This window comes from Lepisosteus platostomus, chromosome 27, assembly GCF_059453375.1.
Source record: "Lepisosteus platostomus isolate fLepPlt1 chromosome 27, fLepPlt1.hap1, whole genome shotgun sequence".
Taxonomy (NCBI): Eukaryota; Metazoa; Chordata; class Actinopteri; order Semionotiformes; family Lepisosteidae; genus Lepisosteus; species Lepisosteus platostomus.
The window spans coordinates 3,478,560-3,499,718 of NC_142637.1; the positions used below are offsets into that span (position 1 = coordinate 3,478,560).

Sequence of the window (21,159 nt, forward strand, 5' to 3'; positions counted from 1 at the left end):
ACAGTAAATCGCTCAAATCCTAAACGAACAGACTGATTTAAATGTAGCCCTCCCACCTCTAGCGGCCACTGTCCCTCTTTCTGCTCCACGTACAGCGCGTTTCCTCTTAGGGCTATATGTGTATGTGTGTGTTTTTTTTTTTCCCCGTGGTAGCCAGAGAGAAACCAGAGTATAGAAAATGGCAGCAACAGCAACAGGGCAAGGAAAACAACAAGCAGAAACAGAAAATCCCTGAGCCAGCGACGGAACCGCGGCGCCTCCGACGTCGGCAACAGAGAGGGAAGCGGGGAGCCTAGTCCGAGAGCCGGGGCACTAGTGAGCTTGCGACACCGCTGTCGTTGCCTTAGTCAGTACAGCAGCACGGAAACATCAGTACTTTCGAAATATAGCAGTTTAAAGCAAAACGCATAAGGACACTGTTTTCAGTTGTTTTTCAGTAGGGGCTGGATACCCCAAAGATGCGGGGGAGTTCCGCGGCTGTGTGGGTTTGCGATGATTGAGTAAAGAATGTGGACATATGGTTACTCCTTAGGCCACTGGGACAGGCTTTTATAGTAGGCTGGGAGTGAAAGACATTTTTCTTCGCATTTTTGATTTTGTATCTTGAGAAACGTCCCCTATTACGGCACCCCTACTCGGTCGGCGTGATTTTTTTTTTTCGTTTCGTTCATCGGCGGTCCGAGAAATGGTGTCGGAAGGGGGCGAGTGGACTATATCCCGCTGAAAGCCAGGGCTTGTTTATTTGAGCAGCCTGGCGGCGGCGTCGTCGTCGTCGGCCTCGTCCGTGCGAGTGGTACAGGGGGGAAAAAAGAAAACGCACGCAGCCCGAGCGAGGGGGGCGGTTTTCAAATCTTCCGGGATCTTTCGCCTCCAGCTTCAGTTTCAACTTGGAATTTGTCGCCGACCGCTCCGCGACCATGTCTGACAACCAGGGCAACGTCAACAACAACAACAACCCCATAAATAACAATGGCGGGGCCAACCGAATACGGAACCCCAATATCAATCAGAACCCGCTTATCAATGTCCGCGACCGTCTGTTTCACGCCCTCTTCTTTAAAATGGCAGTCACCTACGCCAGGCTTTTCCCCCCGTCTTTCCGAAGGATCTTCGAGTTCTTTGTCCTCTTGAAGGTAAGGCTCAGGCACCCGGGTTTGCATGCCGGAACTCCCAGTTCCATTGCTCAAGTACAAACGCAGCTGTAGCCTCGCCACCCCCTGACGCCGTTTCGCCTGGCGAAACCTGTAGTTGAGGCCTCGGCCGCTTTTTACAAGGGAGTCCCCCGTGGTCTGGGAGATGGTGAAAAATCGAGGCCCGTTTTTACGTTTGCCACAAACTCCTTTTGAGTCTTGCTCTGGGCTCATGCCATTTGCAGAGGTTGGAAGGAGAATGGCCTGTGCACGTTTCTCTTAGCCTCCTAGCAGATTTGATTATTTTCTAAAAAAAAGGCTGAAACCGCGACCATCTTAATCTAACGTGGCATGGTTTCAGTGGTGATGGTTTTTTTTTTTAAATGTACAATAGTTCCTTTCCAGGGCTTTTGGACATGCCTGCAGTTGCAATGATACACACTAATTGGTAAACACAAGTGGTCACACATTCTTAACATGCCTCGGCACCAGCATAATAGCTTGATTGTAAGTGTATGAGATGCCTGCTTTGAAAGTCTGACGTAGGGCGGCAGTAGGATCAAATCCACCAAGCTTGACAGGCCCTCATCTGGCTCTGCAGTTTTAACAAACCAAACTTCTCGCAAAGGCTAAAAGATACGGGGCTTGTCGCAGTATCATCAAGCAGAAAGCACCTGCCTGGGTTGCAGTAGGCTCAAACTGGGTCATCCCACGTCTTAGCCAGCTGTGTAACTGAGTGCCTCAGTGGAACAAACCCCTAAATATGCCAGGCAGGTTCTCAGGAATTGGACACCCCTGTCTGAAAGCCATTAGAATTCCCCCCAGGCTTGGTTGAATAGAAGAAGAAATGTAACAGGAATGAGCACTGAAATAAGCTGGTGCATTTGTGATTCACCTCCCTGTTGACATTGCAATCTCTGACAAGAATATAAAAGGAGAATCAACTTTTTTTTTCTTGGAGGGTGGGTATATCTATGCAAACTTCCTTTTGCCTAAGAAATGGGGTATTATGTAAAATGCCACTGCAAGTAAATGATAAGTCAAGGGCTCAAAGCAAACCAAGAAAGTTTTACAATTATATATGTTCCCAAGTGATCTGCAGCAGTTTAAGTAGAACATTTCTGATTTTCAAAGCCTTTAGGCTGCTCCTTTCATCCTGTATTATGACATAACCTGAGGCTTAATATAAAACCTACACCAAATAAATATGAAGCACTTTTCTATAGCAAGGACTGGGGACAATATTAAATTGCCGTGAAATGTAATAGAACTGCTCTCGGGTTTTTATGTGGTGGGGAAAAGCAGAGACTACAAGGAGAATTGCTGATATTTAAAAAAAAAATCTTTTTTCAGAGATGACCTTAGGTTTATAAATTTAGAAAGGAGTGAAGCAAATTGACAGTTGCACACTAAGCTATATTTTGATCAATATCTTCCTGTTTTTATATTTAGTACAATTATTCCATTATGAAAGGTCTCGGTTCTTTTTTCTAAAGCAGCATACACCAAGAGTTCCACATGACTGTGACAGAAGAGACCAGTGTATGGAAATGGATTTAAAAAAAACCTGCACACCCTGTCTGCTGCTCTAAGATGGCAGTTTAACATACAGGCTCCTTCATTCATTAATTCATTGTTTAAGAAAAACTCTTAATCTGTAGTTATCAGTGATATCTTATGAAAGTTTATTAAACACAGATTCATGCGGCCAGGTAGTATGCGTACAGGTGAGGCTAGGGAGAAAGGGTCATTCATTGCTATATGTTTAAAAACCTCACAGGATGTTCGGTATATCTGGACTCTCATCTCCAGTTTTAACTCGGCTGTTTCACTTTGATTACTAGTGTTCAGCAAACGTCTGATAGATGCCACCAATACGTGCACATTAATAAATAATATTAATCTAATCTGATTTAGTGTGGTAGATTTTCAAGCAGGGGTCTGATGAAATTCTCTGGTGGTTTACAGGGACTGTGCTGGGGGTTTCTGGAAGGGAATGAAGGGATACCTTTCACTGTCTGTCAGTTTGTCTGCAAACTGAACACTCTTCCATGGTGAACCTGCTCTGAAGATGACTATAGTGGCTGTATTGTCCTGCTCTTGTACCTCCACTATTTTCATACTGGCAGGAGAGTCATTTGAAATAGTTGTACACCTCCGTTAGATCTTAAAGTGTGAATACTTGTTAAAAGTGCCTTCCTAAAAATGGGATTGTCCAGCCATAGAGGTTAAAAAATCTTCTGAATTAGTAAATTATATTTTTTCAGAGAATAAATGCTTGTAACTTTAGTTTGTGACTGTGCACAGCAGATTGTCGGGGAATACTAACCGAAAAAGTAGATTGATCTACTCTGTGGTTCATGGCCCTATTCACACCAGCTTCAAAATTAGTGGGATCAATGCTGAGCTGTCAGTGTGCAGTACAAAATCAAGCATTCACGGATGCATGAACCACTAACCCACATGCAGTTACTTTATGTTGGGGAATTAAATATGAAGGTGGGTGCATGGTAGAATTGTATAGATTGATTGAATAAGCTTTTAGCACAAATGCTTTGAGCACAATCCAATGTGTGCATAAGGTAATAAATTGTTATAGTGTTGAGCTGTGAATGAACGCACTGTGTAGGAATCTGATTTCTGTTTTGTTTTGATTTAAAGACTAACCAAATTCCTGAACTCAATCAGAATAATTGATGAAGCTTCAGTTATTACCTTTTCTGCTTTGTGGTAGAAAACCAAATAACTTGTCAAAGAGCAGCCCCAAACAATGCATGTAATTTTTACCCAGTAAAAAATAAATTTTAGAAGTGTTTTGAGCAAACTTTGTACAGTATGTGAAGAACTTTAGGCATTCTTATTTTTTAATTGCGCTAAATATGGATTATACTTACAGTCTTTGGGTGAAGTCCCAGACAGGCAATATAAATTAGATCCCTTACCTGTTTTTAGTGGAACACCTGGAGCAGATGTTTTAACATTATTAGGTATAGTAAGGTAAAAACGGTGCAAAATAAAAGTACTGAGACTGTTTAATTACACAGGCCTGTTCTATAATTTTAAAACCTACAGTAAATATGATGTCCTGTGATCCAGTATTGCTATCATCAGTAGCTTCAGAAGTTAAAGCAGGGGATTAAATGGACTGCACATCACTCCTGCTGTTGAGCAGTGCAGCGAAAAGCTTTGAAGCGGTTTGTCTTACAATTAAACATACAGTTGCATTGTCAGTGATTCTGTTGGTATTATAGGATGATATAGTTGCGTTTGTGCCCAAGCTATATTGTTACAAAAGCCTCCAGCTAACTTTTACAGAGCAGATGAACAGTCTTTCGGTTTTGTGCATGGAGCAAAAGTGTTGACAGAGCTCAGCAGTCTGCTATGATATTCCAGCACCACAGCACAGAAAGGGATTGTTGTCTGATCAGGCTGTCAGGTGCCATCTAGTGTGTTACATGAAAGGTTTGTGGCTTGTTTATTTTCCCTCTTTTTCCTTTGAAGAAGTAGGGAGGCATTAGTCAGATAATAGGTTTTACGATTTCCATTGCTGGAAAATTACAGAGACGTTGAGTCTTGTGTTTATAATATGGTGAAAAGAAGGATTTAGACTAGTGTTCTTGCCACGATGTAACTTATTCAACACTGAAAGACTAGCAGACAAAGCAAAAAGCTACTTCATGAGGAGCTCCAGCAGAAATATTCAGCTCCTGGCCTAGGTTTTAGGTACTTGCCATAGATTAAACAATGAGTGACCATTTTTGCAGAGTGTTTTTTCTGTGATTATCTTCTTAAGTGGCTTTTAACTAGACTGTCCTAAATGCATAGCTGTACAGACTAAATAAAATAAAGACTGCAGGGAGAACAACCCGAAGTGAAGGAGTGGCACAAATGCAAAGCATCACGAAAGCGATCATGTAGCTGACAGATCGGCAGCGGTCATTAGATGGAGCCAGGAATGTACTGTCATTAGTCAAGGGAGATCTACAAAGGCAAGCTGAAGGTCCAAAGACGCACTGTTTAAACTAGAGCAGAATTAAATGTTTGACTTTCAAGGTTGGTCCTCTGCTATGCACTGAAGCCAGACCTGAAGAAAGAAGAGACTGGTGTGGTAATTTAGCAACTGATTGTAACAAATAGTCCTGTTCCCCAGTTCAATTGTGTTTCAAGTTAAATTATTTCAATCCTTTGTATTCCAACGTGGATGCAGCACTCAATAAATCACTAATTCATCACTAAAGTAAACTAGAACTCAAAGACTTTGGGGGATTACTGTGTCGGCATACCAGTGGGACAGCTAAGATAACCCTGAGCAGGAAGGGCGTATAGATGTAAAGATCAGCATTTCTACCTTGGATGAAGTTTGCTCTGAGTCCCACTTTCGGTGTGCTCAACAGGCAATGGCCTGTAGCTGGTGTAAACTGATTGAAGATGTTCCACGGTTGTGATTGAAATTTTTTTCTCTCCCCCCCCCCCACCCCTTCAATTTTGCTGTTCTTTACTTACCATTCATTTTCGTTAACCTCTCATTCTGTGCCCTGCTTATCTCCTTTTAACTGCGCTTCTATGCCCAATCCCCCCCACCTCTGTCACTGTGCCTGCCGGCCTGCTGTCCTGTTCCACCCTGCTCATTGCTCTGGATCCACTGCCTCTGGCCTTGTTGATCTGGCCTTTCTCTTTATCTCCACTCCCCCCCGTTTGGCTTTGCTGCGACGTGGCTTCTGTTCCTGGCTTTTTATCCGCTTTCCCCAACCTCTTTCCGTTTGTCTCCTTATCACCGTCCTTCTCCCCTTTGTCATCCTCCTCCTCACCCGTCTCCGCCCTGGCACTTGCGTCCTAGGCCCTGTTTGTCCTCTTCATCCTGGCCTACATCCACATCGCCTTCTCGCGCTCGCCCATCAACTGCCTGGAACACGTGCGGGAGAAGTGGCCCCGCGACGGCATCCTGCGGGTGGAGATCCAGCGCAATTCCAGCCGGGCGCCCATCTTCCTGCAGTTTTACGAGACGGACAGCTTCCAGGGGCTGGTCAAGGAGCCGGAGGGGGCCCTGGGCGCCGTGGAGGAGGAGGAGGAGGAGGAGGAGATGACGGTGGAGATGTTTGACAACAGCTCAGTGCAGGTCAGCCCAACGTGGGGGAGGCCAGAACTGGCAGTAAGCAGCGTGTGTGTCTTTGGCTCCAGGAATTGGGTTGCCTTTTCTTTTTTTAGCCAGCAGCCTTTTCACCTTGTGACTCACAGCTGGCAGCCCACTGGAGCTCAGCAGGTGTGATCCTGGTCAGTACCTGGATGGGAGACCTCCTGGGAAAAACTAAGGTTGCTGCTGGAAGAGGTGTTAGTGGGACCAGTATGGGGAGCTCACCCTGTGGTCTGTGTGGGTCCTAATGCCCCAGTATACAGATGGGGACACATCTCGTCCTTCGGATGAGATGTTAAACTTCAGTCCTGACTCTCCATGTTTATTAAAAATCCAAGGGAGTTTCTCGGAAAGAGTTGGAGTGTCACTCTGCTGTCCTGGCCAAATTTCCCCCTGGCCTTTACCAGTCTTGACCTCCTAATAATCCACATCTGTGAATTGGCTTTCTTACTCTTTCCTCCTCGGTGAACGATTTGATCTCTGTAGTTGTTTCTGCTTATTCTGAGGATATGCAACATTAATTTAGTTTTTCCTGGATTAGACTTTTTTTTTTTTACTGCGGGGCTTGTAATTTCCTTTGCATATTTAAACTCCAGAATGTTTAAAAATATTTTCAGGGCAGAATGTAGAGATAAGTGATTAAATGCTGATTCAGTCATAGCTTCAGTAGGTCCTTGGGCCCTGAGATAGGCAAGCGCCGCTGTAGAGCAAGCAGGTGGCCCTGTGACAGTGAGGTATGAGGAGGAGAGCAGACAGCGAGCACAGGCCAAAGGGCATCAGAGAGCTGAGCGCCCGTGTGTCTGTGTGCAGTTTGAGCTGGACATCGAGCCGCGGCTGAAGCCCTCTCTCAGCAGCAGCGTGGAGGCAGTGACACAAGCAGCAGTGCTCAACGACAGCCAGGACCTCTCCTTCACCCAGACCGCCACTAAAGGTATGCAGCAGCTGAGGGAGACAGTCTCCGAGCTTGAGATGCTAACCCGAGCAGGTAAACCATCTGTGCTCTTGCCGCCGTGCAAAACTAAAAGAAACGCCCACCTTGTCCTTTCCTGCCCCTTCCTCCTTCTCCTCGGGCACTCCTGCACTTCCTCTGCTCTATTCCCTGTGCCTTCTGCCTTCACCCCTGCAAGCAAGCCTCCAGGGTCTCTCTGTGCTACAGTTGCCCAGTCTGATGAGTAATCTGTTGCTGCTTATTGCGGGCATTTGCATGAAGAAGTGAGGTTAGCAGGGTATTGCTCATGAGGATGGGGAAGTGTAGCTCACTCCTCTTGTGTTCCAATGTCCTGACATCCTGGGTGTGTTCTCGCTGTGACTGAACATCTCCAGTCTTTGTTTTTCATTTCCTTTCAGTATGCTCTGTCCCCACACCCCCCACCGTCTGGAGGTTACGCCTCTCTTTCCAAGACTTTTAAGAATGATTGCTGTAATCTAAATTAACATGACACAAGAATTGCAGTAGGGTTAGCAAGGTTAATGATGTTGATATACTGAATGATAATTATCTAGCCTATGTCATGATGTTCCAGCCCTTTTCTAGTTCTATGAAATTTGTGTCTATCTTTTCAAATAATTTTTTTTATGGAGAACGCTTAATTATCTCTAGTATTTTGTTGGCTTGATTGCTCTGAAAATTCTGTCAACAAAGGATTTAGTACAGTTTTAGAAATCCTGGACTGAGTTCTTGCTGCTTGACTCGCCCATGTGCCAATAACTATTTTACTCTGTGAATATGCACACCTTGAATCTTGTATCCCTTTTCAGCCCGTAGACATTTTAAGATTTCCCATAGGATTTCACATGCACTAATAATTGAACCTCTTCATGTAACCAAAGGAAAGGATGCCTTTAAAATTCAGAAAGATCTACTACCATTATAATATTCTCCTTTTGTGAGCTGCACCATGGCTAAAAAGGGGATGCTACATTCGTGATCGAAGTCATGCAGAGAAAGTGAAGGCCATGCTCTTTAAAGATTGCAGCAGGTCTAACTATGGCAGCCGCTGTTGGACATAGTGTAGTCCTGTCTGTAGTGTGATAATGGGAGATGTTGAGCGCAGTGCTGGACTGAGCAGGGCTGTGTGTTATTTACAGTGTGGCCACAGGAGGAGTATATAGTGGAGTATTCACTGGAGTATGGCTTCTTGCGTCTCTCTCCTACCACCCGCCAGCGCCTTAACATCCCTGTCATGGTGGTCACTTTGGGTAAGTGCAGACATGGAGGTTGGTTGGGAGTAATAGGTCTGTATGCTGCCTTAATAGGTGTCTACTGCAGGGGCCTCCAGCCCTGGTCCTGGAGAGCCCCCGTCCAGCAGGCTTTGTCGGTAGCCTTTAAATCATTTGATTATTCGAACCACATCTTTAGAAATCAGTGATTTCATAATTACGTAGCCTGCTTTAGTGTGACCAATACAATTGGAATATATAAGCCATAAAGGCCCAGGCTTCCCTTAATTGAACAATTGACTTGCTCAACCGAACAGCTGCCAAGTGTTTGTTTTTTTTAAGAAACTGTAATGCAAGTGCCTATAGGGCTTAGCTGAACTGGAGCTCTCTGGGATCAGGGTTTTGTCAAATGTCAGATGTTCTTATTTTTTATTTGTGGGGAATCTGGGAAGTTTTATGGGGATGCACAAAAGTTTTAGAATTTGCTGGAATTCACTGAAGGAGATTTGTTCCCAAAAGCAGTGTTTTGCGTTTGTAGATATTATGAACAACCAGGCTGTAATAGTTTCTCTGGTTTTGGAGGAAGCTCACATTTTCTTTTGTTAGTTGAGTCACATTAAAGCACTTATTACTCCTGGTGGAGTTCTGTATGCATTTTCTCATTCTGCCTCCTGCCCGGAGCAGACATTACGTTCATGTTCTCCCATGAATCAGGACCTAAAGTAATAACAGTGATGGGAAACATTTTTCCTTTATTAACACAGCTTCCAAATAATTAATGAAAAATATACATCTAAGAAAATCTCCTTTTTGTTAAACATGCGTTTTAATTATGCAAATGACATACTTCTTATCAAATTACATAAAACTTTATTTTATGGAAAGAAAAGCAACTGATTTACTTGCCTTAAAGAGTAAATAGAAACAGACTAAGTCATTTTGGGACTTTTGACAGTTAAAAATATTGGTCTTACTACTATTATCATCACTTGGTCCTAAATGAAGGGTCACCTCACACACTAGGTCTGTATCTGGACAGAATTATGGGTGAAATGAAACAGTGGTTTCTGTTAGGCGTTTCAGATTGGTCATCTTCATGTAGTCTAGTTTTCAAAACATAATTCTGAAGTCCGGTCTTCCAAACAAGCTAGCACAAGCACGCTTTGCAGCTTTATATGGATCTAGTGGCTACCAATAGCTAATTGACCAGAGGATCTCATCCAGTCGATTTTTCAAAGACGTCATGGTGTCATCTTCCGCAGTGTGGCTGGGTAGCGTGTTTCAGACTATTACTGCCTTTTGTGTGGAAAGACTTCCGGTTTCAGTTGCACTTGCCTGTAGTTTCCATGTGTGGACTTGTTTCCTGGGGCTCTTGGTGAACGGTGCTGTGCAAGTCCAGTGCGTCAAGTACATGAAATGAAACGTGCGTCTTCGGCATATTTGTTCTGTAGATCCGATGAAGGACCAGTGCTTTGGGGATGGGTTTAGTCGTTTCCTCTTGGATGAGTTCCTTGGCTATGACGACATTTTAATGTCCAGTGTGAAAGCCTTGGCGGAGAACGAGGAAAACAAAGGTAAGGCTTACAAAGGACCAAGTTGAGTTATGTTACCAGCCTGCCAGCAGATAGTTGTCTTTAATACACTATTTGGAGATATTTATTTTGATGGTGTGATTAGTACCATTTCACTCCCTTATTGCATCCAAGTAAGATCTTTAAAAATAAGCAAACTGTTATAATTCAGTTATGGAAAGGTTTGGATTCTTAGCCAGTGAGCAGGCGATAGTCTGAGTGTTAAATGGTGTATTGATGGCTCTTTGTGTCCCGGTTTACGTGGCTGTTTCGGCAGGATTTCTGCGCAATGTGGTCTCGGGGGAACACTACCGCTTCGTCAGCATGTGGATGGCACGGACCTCCTACCTGGCAGCCTTTGTCATCATGGTCATTTTTGTGAGTCAGGCATTCATCAAGGCCCTCATTTCTCAATGACATATTTTGAAATCATACCCTTATTGTGAGGTAAACACAGAGTGGACTGTGCCATATCAGGTGGCGATAACGACGCATTTGGCAGTCCTTGAGCTTGTAAAACGAGTTCCTGAACCTGAGCTGTCTGGTGATTGTGTTCAGTAGCACTTGCTCTGTGGATGAAGTCAATACTCTCTCTTATCTGCTTGCAGACGCTGTCCGTCTCCATGCTACTTCGTTATTCGCACCATCAGATCTTTGTCTTCATAGGTAAGTCGAGCAAAAGTATTACTTTATGTTTCTACTTGTTTTCTTATGTGCTCATCCAAGTGCAAAGCTTTAAGCAGTTATTTTAGACTGCTGGAAAAATCTTACTTGGGGCTCATTTGAGCTAAGAACTAGTGATACACTGGCACGGATGGAAAAGACACCAATCTGTGCCTTCATTTAGCATATAAGTTCTTTACATTTAAGTAGTGAAAAGATAGGTTGTTGATTGTTTCAGTAGTATTGTTTCTTGTTCCTAAGAAAATGGTGAGCTCATAAAGAGCTGTGGTGAGCTGTGATTTTATCAAATTGTCAGGTGTTCAGTTTGAGAGTTCAGATAAAGGCCCAGAATGAGGTGTTTAAGAATCTGTTTTAACAACCTTGAGAGAATCTGTCCGTGTTTCACCTGAGAAATGATTAACACCTGGTCGTTACTGGCATTACTGAGACCAGTTGCTCAGAGCAATCAGCACTGGTCCACAGAAACCAAGAACCAGCTCTGTGAGGGAGACTCGGGCACACCTGCCCAGGATTGTCACATCATTATACAAACCACTCAATAGTGTTGAAGGTGGGATAGTGTGGGAATGAATCTCCTTTAATACAACACCTCTGGTGATAATTGAGCTCAGCAATACAGTAATAGGGTCTTTGTGGGTCTTTGAGTTTTTCTAGTTCCTGTCATCTTGTAAGAGTGACAGTGTGTGATGTCTAGCAGGACAATGCAAGATGCCACAGTACAAGGATTACATTGGCAAGACTTCAAGAAAACAGATGAGCCTTTTCTGTGGCCAGTTTGTTCATCAGACTTGAATCCAATAGAATATCTGAAACAGAGTCGCTAATCCCACCAGAGATAACTAAAACAAGCAAGCTGGCTGTACTTGCAAGGCTATCCTACAGTAGACTGTCCAGAAACTAATCGCATCTTTCTGTTGGCATGCCTGTGTGGTAATGCTCAGGGAGGTCAAAGTCAATACTAACTTTATGCTTTTTTAGCTCAGGCTAAAAAAATGGCTATTCGCTGATCTGTGTTTTATTTCAAATCTTCTTTGATTTTCTTTGCTATCTTTTTGAAATATTTAACCCAGTGCAATGCTGTTTTCGTGGAGACATACCGGAAAGAAATCTCATTCGGCTGTAATAGTTGGCGACCTGTGCTCTGTTTTGTTGTAATTACCAGTGGACCTTCTGCAGATGTTGGAGATGAACATGACCATTGCGTTTCCTGCGGCACCTTTGCTCACAGTTATACTGGCTCTAGTTGGTAAGATGCCTCATTTTTGCACTTTTTTTTTCCCGTGGCCAGTGAGGGGCTGTCCAGCATTAACCTCTCCTCCTTTTTAGGCATGGAAGCAATTATGTCAGAGTTTTTCAATGACACAACAACTGCATTCTACATCATTCTTATCGTGTGGTTGGCTGACCAGTACGATGCAATCTGCTGCCACACCAACACCAGCAAGCGCCATTGGCTCAGGTAAGGCTGATCTTCCTCTGATCCCTTTTTCATTTCATTTCATTTTTGCAAATCATTAAGTTGAGATCTCTGGTAGAACACATCTAGCTCGCATGAAGGACCAGAGTTTTACACAAAGGTCTAAGAGATTCTGTCTTGATATTTTGCAGGTTCTTCTATTTATATCATTTTGCATTCTATGCATACCACTACCGTTTCAATGGGCAGTACAGTAGCCTGGCCCTTGTGACTTCCTGGCTATTCATACAGGTAGGTTTGGCCGGGGCATGGGATGTTAGGTATGTTAGAGGCATTGTCTTATTGGCATTTTGCAAGGATAAGAATGTTTAATCTATTGAATAATGAGGGTAATGACAATTGTATATGATTAAAGTCATGCGTAGGTCAGTAGAGTTGGTGCAGCTCAGGATCACAGCATGGACAAATCATGTTCTTTTCAAGCCCTGAGTCAGTAGAAAAACAGATTATGAATACAATCTTCAAAATTTATTTATGCAACTTGAAAATAAGATTATGCTAGTATGGAACAGCATTGTGCTTCTGTCATTGAGACTTTAAAACGTATACACATCAGAGACGTTTAGCTGTCCTTGCTTTTAAAGTGTTCTGTGAATTATGCTGGCTAGAAAGAATTGGGAGTTCCTTGGATGAAGATTTAAACATTCCTTGGAGAATCAAATATTTTGATAATATGGAAAAACTGTTTGGTAACTTCAATTTAAAATGTGTCTCATCTGTCTGTGAGTTGACCCCCACATTTTCGTTCCCAGCACTCAATGATCTACTTCTTCCATCACTACGAACTGCCTGCCATCCTGCAGCAGATTCGGATCCAGGAGATGCTACTTCAGAACCAGCAGGCAGGCCAGGGTAATCAGACCACCCTGCAGGACAACCTCAATAACAACACTACCAGCAGCACCGCACCCGGCCCGGGAGGAGGGGCCAGTGCCGGAGCCAGAGCAGCCCCCAATGGGCAGCCCCGCCTCCCCGGCGATGCCCTGCCCCAGCCCAACGGCCTGGCCAGTCAGAGCGCAGCTGGGGGGCAGGGGGAGAGCGGCAACCTGGACTGGGTGGCGGAAACGGCTGCTATCATCACAGAGGCTCTGACCACCCCACAGCTGGGGGGGGGCCTGTTGGAGACTGAGGGCATCCGAGAGCAGGTGCCGGAGGCGGGCATCAGCGTGGTGGCGCACCTGCGGGTAGGCAGCGAGAGCCGCGAAGGAGGCGCTGCCAGCAGTGCCAGCGTGGTCACGCTGGAGTTCACAGCCAGAGGGGGCGACCTGGGAGAGCAGGCCATGAGTGTTTCACAAGATCCCTCGCCAGCCAGTGCCCCGCAGGAGGGCAAGGCCGCCCAGCCCGGCCTCGCTGCTGTCCCAGGGACTGGGGCCCAGCAGGACCCATTCCTAGACTGTAGGAGCCTCGATGGAGAGGGGCAGCCCTCTGCCTCAGTGGCCGCGCAGCGCAGCGAAACGGACTGGCACTGCAAGGCAGAGGGAGACTCAAGGGCTTCCCCCCCTGACCCCCAGCCAACTCCTTCCTGAGCTCCGCTGCACTGCCGCCTGCTAAATTATCGTTGTTCTTTTCTTTCTTCTTCAAACACATTGTCTTTGTGTGGAAAAGCTCGGGGACAGGATGCCAAAGATCCTCTTGGATGTGGCTTTGTGGAAGACAAGGGAGGGAGGAGGGACGAAGAGACGCCATCCTCTCCTTCCCTCGTGGTGGAAACAGGAGTTAAACTTTTTTTTTCCTTTTGTTTTAAAATGGGGATTCGTGTCAGGATAGATTCTTACCAAAATCTATTTCTTATGGGCCAGGAGGGACACATGAGCAGAGCTCTAAATTTAAAGGCTTTAGTTTTTAATCAGTGACAAAGAGCATAGATTGTGTGACCCAGCGACAGAATGTATTGACGGGGAGAAACAAAATACATGCATTGTGATTCTAAAAATAAAGGTGCTGAAACAGATGAGATCAGCTGAGATGGCATTGTTTTTATGTGCTGAAAAAGAGAAGATGACAGCGCTCGCCCTAGTAAGAGAATTCGAGAGCATAATGTCTTGTGTTTTCTGAAGCGCCTGGCAGGAATATGGCATTCATTGAATTGTAAATGTGTACCATCTAGAGCAGTGTGATTGCTGTAGCATATTCCAATGTTTGACCCCCTACCAAGGCTTGTGTGTTTTTTTTCATCTCAAGATCTTATTTCATCTAACGACTTTGTTTATTTTTCCCCCACTCTCAGCAATTAATTTACATAGATCCTTGAATTGTGTAAAAGCACAGTAAAGCAATTAGGTTCTTGGAGTAACTTTTGTCCATTTAACCTAATTAGACCAAAGAATTGGGGAGCTAAGGAGTCAGGGGAGAGAAGAGCTGTACAGAGGAAATTAGTGACTGTAAATTTAACAATTTTAGAATTAGGAGCTTAGGAGTTAGTTGGCCTTCTCTTTGGGGAAAAACACTAGATATTGGTGAACAAAGACACCTATGGCTTGGTATCATTCCTTCCACCCCTTATGAGTTTTTATATTGAAAAAATATTTTCACTTGATCACTTTGTTGAATAAGCACTGGCTGCTGTGGCTGACCATCATTAAATGTTTTTGTTCATTGCAGCATCTGCACAGATCTAAAAAACAAATGGAAGTTCCCCCCCCTGAAACAGAATTTATATATTTCCCTGTCCTGTCAGCTCTTAGAAAAGTCAATTCCAGGAATCTGTGTATACCCTTCTGATGTTGTCCTGTCTCTGCTGTTGTGCTTCTTGAATATAAGTAATAAATTTGTTTGCTACAGGTATGTTACCGTGTTATTTGGATGAACTAATATTTCAAATAAGAATGCATGTTTTCTGCTACAGTGATTCCTTTTTTTTTATTTGGCTGCAGCACAGTGTGTTCCCATTAATGCAATTTGATTTGTTTTAGGAATTATCTCTCTTTTATTTTATTTATTTTAGTGATTAGACTGAATTCAGTGGATTTGACTGGGCTTTACAAAATGGAAAGAAATGTCCTGTGCCTATAGTTTAGAGGGAGCACAGCGGTTTTGCAACTGTCAGTTATGATTTACAATTGTTGGTTTGCTTCTCCACTCCTTTTCTTCTGAAGAAGGCTGTGTTGTCAGCCCATCTCTCTGTTCTTGGGTCTCATTAATCTTTGTTTTGGGAGGTATTCTAGATAGATAAGTACAAAGAAGATATGGAAAGCACTGGAAAGAGCCAGAAAAGAATAATCTGATGCATTCCCATGATTAAAGGAATGTCTAGCACTGACAGGCCAAAAGAGCTCAATCTTTCCGGTCTTTAACAGAGAACAACACAAAGATACCTAGTTCAGTTATTCCGAATCCTAAAGCAATTGACAGATCGCATATCAACCCAGTGAACTTCTTCAGAATCAACAGTGAAAAACTATAGGACACAAGCAGATGCTACAGGAATGTTGATTTAGCACTAGAATACGAGGCACTTTATTGAGGGGCTCTGGGACCTTCCTTAAGTTTGGCTATAGTTCCATTTCTTTTTTCATCATATCTAAGTGCAATGTCTTTTAAAATATTAAACAGTGATTTGCTCAAGCAACTGGTAGGATGCCAAATTAAGCAGTTTAAGATCCAGAAGCTAATGTTCTTCTGTGCTGTGTGAAATCAGTAAAAATGCTGATGTGAGTACTGTTGACACACACACACACACACACACACACACACACACACACACACGACTCATGGCTGTGTAAAATAACACCTTGAGAATAGTTACGACAAGAGGAGGTTGTGTGTGAGAATCTCCTCCAGGCCCTTCTGGAAAGATTTCAGGGATTTGGCTTAAATGAGGCAGCTGGGTAGTTTGTTCCAGTCAAACTCACCGAGATCTGCAGAATCCATTTTGCCTTTTCAGTATGTCGCGGTCTTTAGTTTTTAATCAATCTCTTTTAAGCGCTTAGGGTGTCACCTCCAGTGAGTTTGCAACTGAAAAGACCAGCAAGTGAAAATGTATTCACCTGACTTAGTGTTGCACCATGCCGAATGGGAGTAGCAATGTACTAGATATGTAATTCCTATAGGAACTGTGGAAACAGCTAATCTTTTTTGCTTCTGGTAATATTTTAATTTAAAGACATCTAAGATTTGCATATTTGTTTTGAGCAAATTTAATTAATATTCATTGAAATTCTAATTTCTCTGGTTGCTTCTTAATTGCTTTTTGACTTAGTCATTCAATCTACTTTTTATAGAAAAACAAAGATACTGTACAAGTAAAGGTTGCATTTGCCTTAAAATGTTGGTGTTTCTCACAGAAGGGAAGACAAAATTTGTATTTAGTTTCTAAAAGCATCAGCATTTTCCTTGTAATGCTGTCAAGGAAGTTAAGGAAGTTATTTTGAAAGTGAACAGTACAGTTCAGTTTTAACAACTGGAGCTTGGTTGGTTTGTTTAGCCTATTCTGAAAGTTACTGGAAAAAGTGTTCAAAACATCTTGTTACACAATAGCCCATGAGAACTCTTTGCAGTACAGAAGCCTTAAAAACATTTAAAAAACTTAGTGCTCACTTCTAAGAAACTTGAGATTTGAAATAAAAACGGTTAATAAATCTAATTGCAGTATAAAGCTGTTTTCATTTTAAAAGTCTAAATTGTTTAGTCATATATTAACTTCTGAGGCTTTTAAATTATTTAGGATTAGCATTACTTTCTACTTAGATAAGGGCAGAAGATTGATTACAATTGATGACAGTCTGCACACTAGGATTAGGTCACAGTACAAATATAGACGCATTAACATCCTGGCCTGAATGTGCTGAAAAATACCAAAAGAGGCGTGTTCCACAATGGACATAGCTACCCCTCATGGTGGCCTTAAGAAATGTTTATAAAAGAAATTACACTGTGACTGTGTGGGGTTTGATGCTTATATCAAAACGCTTCTTATCCCAGAACAGTTACTGTAGTGCTTTCACATTGTTGAATGATCCCCAATTGTATAATGGTTTGTTAGTGAATAAAAGGTTAAGAATGTGGGGGGGTTGAAAATTGGTATATGTGTATGCTATGGGTACATGTAACCTACAGGTCTCCATAGCACAATTTAAGCACCTGCCTAAATATTAAGTTAAGGAGAGAGTTGAGGACATATAAAAAGGAGCAGGTTAAAGTAAGCAAGATGTGCAATTGTCAGATTGTGAATTGAATTAAAAGCTGCAGCCTGCATTCTGCAGTCAGGAACGATTTATGGAAAGTAATCTGGTTGGTGGTAAGAATCTCCTGCTGTTGAGGCCAGGATACCAGCCTGAAGCGAACCCTTGTGTGGTTTCAATCTGTAGAAATCACACAATACTTTAGCAACAGGTTTTTGTTACTTTAAGAATGTGTGTATCCTTTTTGTTTTGTAATTGCATTAAAAATCACAGTGGTTCAGTAGTGGCTATGCAATGGGTTAGTGAACCCAATGTTCAGGAGTGAGGCAATGAACACAACTTGTGCAATATGACAACTGTGTCATTCAATTTTTTTTTTCCAGAGGTATGATACTGATCAAAAGCACTAAGAAAAAGGTTTTTTGGTGCCTGTGGGCTGTTGTGTACTGGGAAGCAGAATAACTGTAAAAACCCAGTAAAAACTGCTATTTGTTGTAGAGATTCTACTTAGACACTGTAAAATCTTGAAAGAACCTGTGATAAATTCCATTTGTCTCATTCACATGTATTTAACTGTAACGCAAGAAACAAACAGCAGAAGAAAATACTTTGTACAAACAAACACGACTCTGTGTTCTGTTTTTCATTTTGTGTTGATGTCGATGGAGAGATAAAATCCTGTAGTTAGAGATCTGATTTTTTGGAGGAAGAGATTTTAAATAGGAGCTCATGTGATTGCCAGAACTGGTGCTTTTGCTGTTTTTGGTAGGGATGGAGAATGCACTTGGAAGGTAAATGCAATATCACAACCATTTGCTATTGCCCAGGCTACTTAGTAGAATAGGGGGAGGTGGACTCCTTTCTAAGCAGATTTCTCCAGTGCTGAGGTCCACAGCTAGTTTGTCCATCAGCCACTGGTATTGTCTTCCCAGCACACCAAAGTCGCTATTTAAAACCTGCAGGAGTCTCACAGGAGTCTCAGTCTCCGTGTTCCTGCAAGGATTAGCTTCTGTGAAAGTGGATCCGACAGGATCATGTTAAAGGGACGACACCCATCACTGATCAGGCACCTCTGGTCTATTGAAGACCCTTACACAACTGCAAAATGACATTAGGGTCAGACTATTGCACTGTCAGGATCATGCTGCAACCTGCAAATATATAATTAAAATCTCATAGATTTTAATGCTCATTATGAATAAAGTTGAGTGTAAAGTAATCAAAGTAGGGTTTAAATACACTTTAAAGATCATAGTTTCCCGGTTCATGTCTGATAGAATTCATTTGAAAAGTCTAGGTTGGAGTACGATCTCGAGTAAGGATACAGAAATAAAAGAACAATGAAAATTCCATAGAAAGAAGTTACAAAATCTGACTTTCCAACATCCAGGTCTAAACAAGTCTTCCTCCCAAGTCCGGCTATTATTTGCATTATTTTCCATCTTAAAAAGTTTTTGCTTGACAAACTGATTGTCTCATTGCTCCTTAGATTGGGATCATTCAACCATTTTAAGTCCATGTCTTCTGATGAGTTATAGAGATTTGTGTCAGTTCCACCTAAAAATAATTAACATTATCTTGAAGTTCTGTATTACAAGGATTCCAGCTGCTTATCACCATCCAGGATTGAGTTTTTGTTTTTAGAATTTTGCATTCTTCATAACTCCTCCTGGCATCTAGGCTTATAGATCCAGTACTAGAGCAGATCAAAAACAGTCCAAACCTGGCTTAAAAGCGTGATGCAATCTTGTACTGTCAGGTTGCTGGAGGAATTGGAAATAACAAATTGCAGTGCAGCCCTGAAAATAAGCAGTGAGAACCCAGTCTAGGAAAAGAACAGTGGAGTCAAGCTCTCATATGAGAGTGTGTCAAGTTCCTCCTTTGTAGATCTACTACAGCAGTCTTTTCTAGTAGCTTCCTGGATGTTCCACCTTAGGGTGACCAGCCTGCGCTGCCCTCCCCCTCCCTGTGGTGCAGAGATCACCTCTTCGCATTTGTGTCTTTAGATGGTGAGGTGCTGGTGACCTCGGGTTCAGGTCTCGGGCAGGCCTTTTCTTTGGCCAGGGAGGTCTGCAGCTCGGCCCTCCTCGCCAGGGCCACCCGCAGCTGTCCGCGGATCTCCTCGATGCGCTCCTGCAGCTCCTGGAGCTCACTAGCCCTGGCGGGTGAGGATGAGGATGAGGAAGGTGGGGGTAAGGCCGGACCCCCGTTCTCACACACCTGGACCACTGATTCACCTCCTCCTCCTCCTCCTCCTCCTCTTTCCCCAGCCCCTGCACGTGCTAGGAGCCCGCGGGTGTTGAGGGTCTCCAAGTTGAAATGGACTCGCTTGTTGTCCTTAACTTCCCTGGAACCCTCCCGGCACTCGTTGTTCCACTTGGCTGGAGCGGGTGGGGGGGCTGGAGCCGGCTGCTGGGGCAGCAGTTTCTGAAGATTGCACCTAGACCAGGACAGAGCACAACCACACAAACACATCACTCCTGTACTGAAACCCTGCACTGGTTACCAAAAGAGTTTTGAACGATCTCGAGATGGTTGACTGGGAGGATTTAGCGAGTCATAAAATGGGAAAAGTTCATTTTCTTGGGTTTAGTGTTTCCTAAAACCGAAGTACATGATATTGGGCTCAGCTATTTTAAAATGAGACAGGGAGCAAGTTATGTAATGCTTATTATCTGTACTGAGAATAAAAGCATAGCAGTGTTAAGTAGCTTGACATCGTACATAGCCTGACAATAATGCTCACGACACATTCTGTATTCAAGGATGCTGGTATTGGCACAGAAGGGACCAGTACATTGTGAATTCTGTAGGGAAAAATCAAAACCACAACAATTGACCAGGCTTATTGTTCACAGACTTCACAGAAAATCATCTTGCAGATGAAATTTGTGTCCAGAGTGACTGAAAGAACTTCCATTCAGAAGTCACATGACATTAATTATACATCACAACAGAAATGTGAAAAAATCATTCAAAATATTTACAAAAATAAAATCTCAAAAAACATTAGGTACTATTTATTCTTGAAGTTAATATAGTAGCAAAACACATCATGTAATCTGAGAAGATAGAAAGGGGTATTTCTAAACTGCTTACACTGTTTTATACGGATGGTTAATTCACATAAATGTTGACTAATCCTCTGAAGAAAACATTAGGTAGACAAATATGCGTCAGATTTTCTTGTTTATTCTAGTATAACCTCCAAAGAAATTGTGTGCTACATTTCTTTACTTATTCTTTAATTACATGTCTAAAACAGAGGAGACTGCAGTTGCTTCTATGTTTTTTAATAACGCAAAGTATATCGGCACACAAAGCTCAGAGCTTGCGCCGCTCTCTTCGGTGATGAATGTTAGGGGATAGAAAGAAATCAGACAATTTGATCCCCTCAAAGGACAAGTAATAGTTGTTAATTAAAATGGACTGTATCTGCATGTGCAGCAGCATCTATGGGTAATTGACTGAGATAAACTTCCCGCAACAAAAGTAATACAAATGAAAGTCTAAATACAGAACATTCATTGTACAGTATGCTACCATTCTCACAAAAGCAATGCATACGGTCCAAAAGATAAACTGTTCAGCACAGCTTTCAGAACTTGTCCCCCTGACTGTGGGATTGCAGTATTGAGCACTGCTGTCTTCAACAGTGATTGCTGTCTGTAAGGACTGTGTGAGGGAATTGAGCAGTACCTTTTTTCTGCAGTCGCCCTTTGCCTTTTTACATCTTCGTAGGTCATGTTTAAAGCTCGGTGAATTTTCTGCAGAACAGAAAAATAAGAAAATCGAAAGTTTTTTTCATGTTAACAAAGGGTTGTTAAAAGCTGTAGTTTCAAAACATGATCGTATCACATTTTTAGATGACCTTCATGCAGTTAGA

At 42.8% G+C, this 21,159-nt stretch overlaps 2 protein-coding genes across 3 annotated transcripts in view; one reads left to right on the forward strand and one right to left on the reverse strand.

Moving 5' to 3' along the window:
- Positions 1-72: 72 nt before the first annotated feature.
- On the forward strand, positions 73-14,937 carry tmem259 (transmembrane protein 259). 2 transcript variants are annotated; one of them, XM_088622370.1, is made up of 11 exons: positions 73-1,133; positions 5,968-6,246; positions 7,072-7,246; positions 8,350-8,460; positions 9,873-9,995; positions 10,270-10,370; positions 10,601-10,658; positions 11,839-11,922; positions 12,003-12,135; positions 12,285-12,384; positions 12,906-14,937. In XM_088622370.1, exons 1-11 carry the CDS (start codon positions 918-920, stop codon positions 13,677-13,679), a joined length of 2,154 nt encoding a protein of 717 aa, XP_088478496.1. In that variant the 5' UTR covers positions 73-917; the 3' UTR covers positions 13,680-14,937. The 2 variants fall into 2 exon arrangements, with proteins under 2 accessions (XP_088478496.1, XP_088478497.1); XM_088622371.1 differs by having other exon boundaries at positions 7,072-7,192.
- A 3,496-nt stretch (positions 14,938-18,433) lies between these two features.
- Positions 18,434-21,159, reverse strand: part of grin3bb (glutamate receptor, ionotropic, N-methyl-D-aspartate 3Bb) — a 58,387-nt gene continuing 55,661 nt past the window's right edge. Inside the window, exons 8-9 of the mRNA XM_088622365.1 lie at positions 20,973-21,040; positions 18,434-19,713 (exon numbers count right to left, since the gene is read on the reverse strand). Of these exons, the coding sequence (XP_088478491.1) occupies positions 19,254-19,713; positions 20,973-21,040 (528 nt within the window). The 3' untranslated portion in view covers positions 18,434-19,253. The remainder of the gene's footprint in view (positions 19,714-20,972; positions 21,041-21,159) is intronic.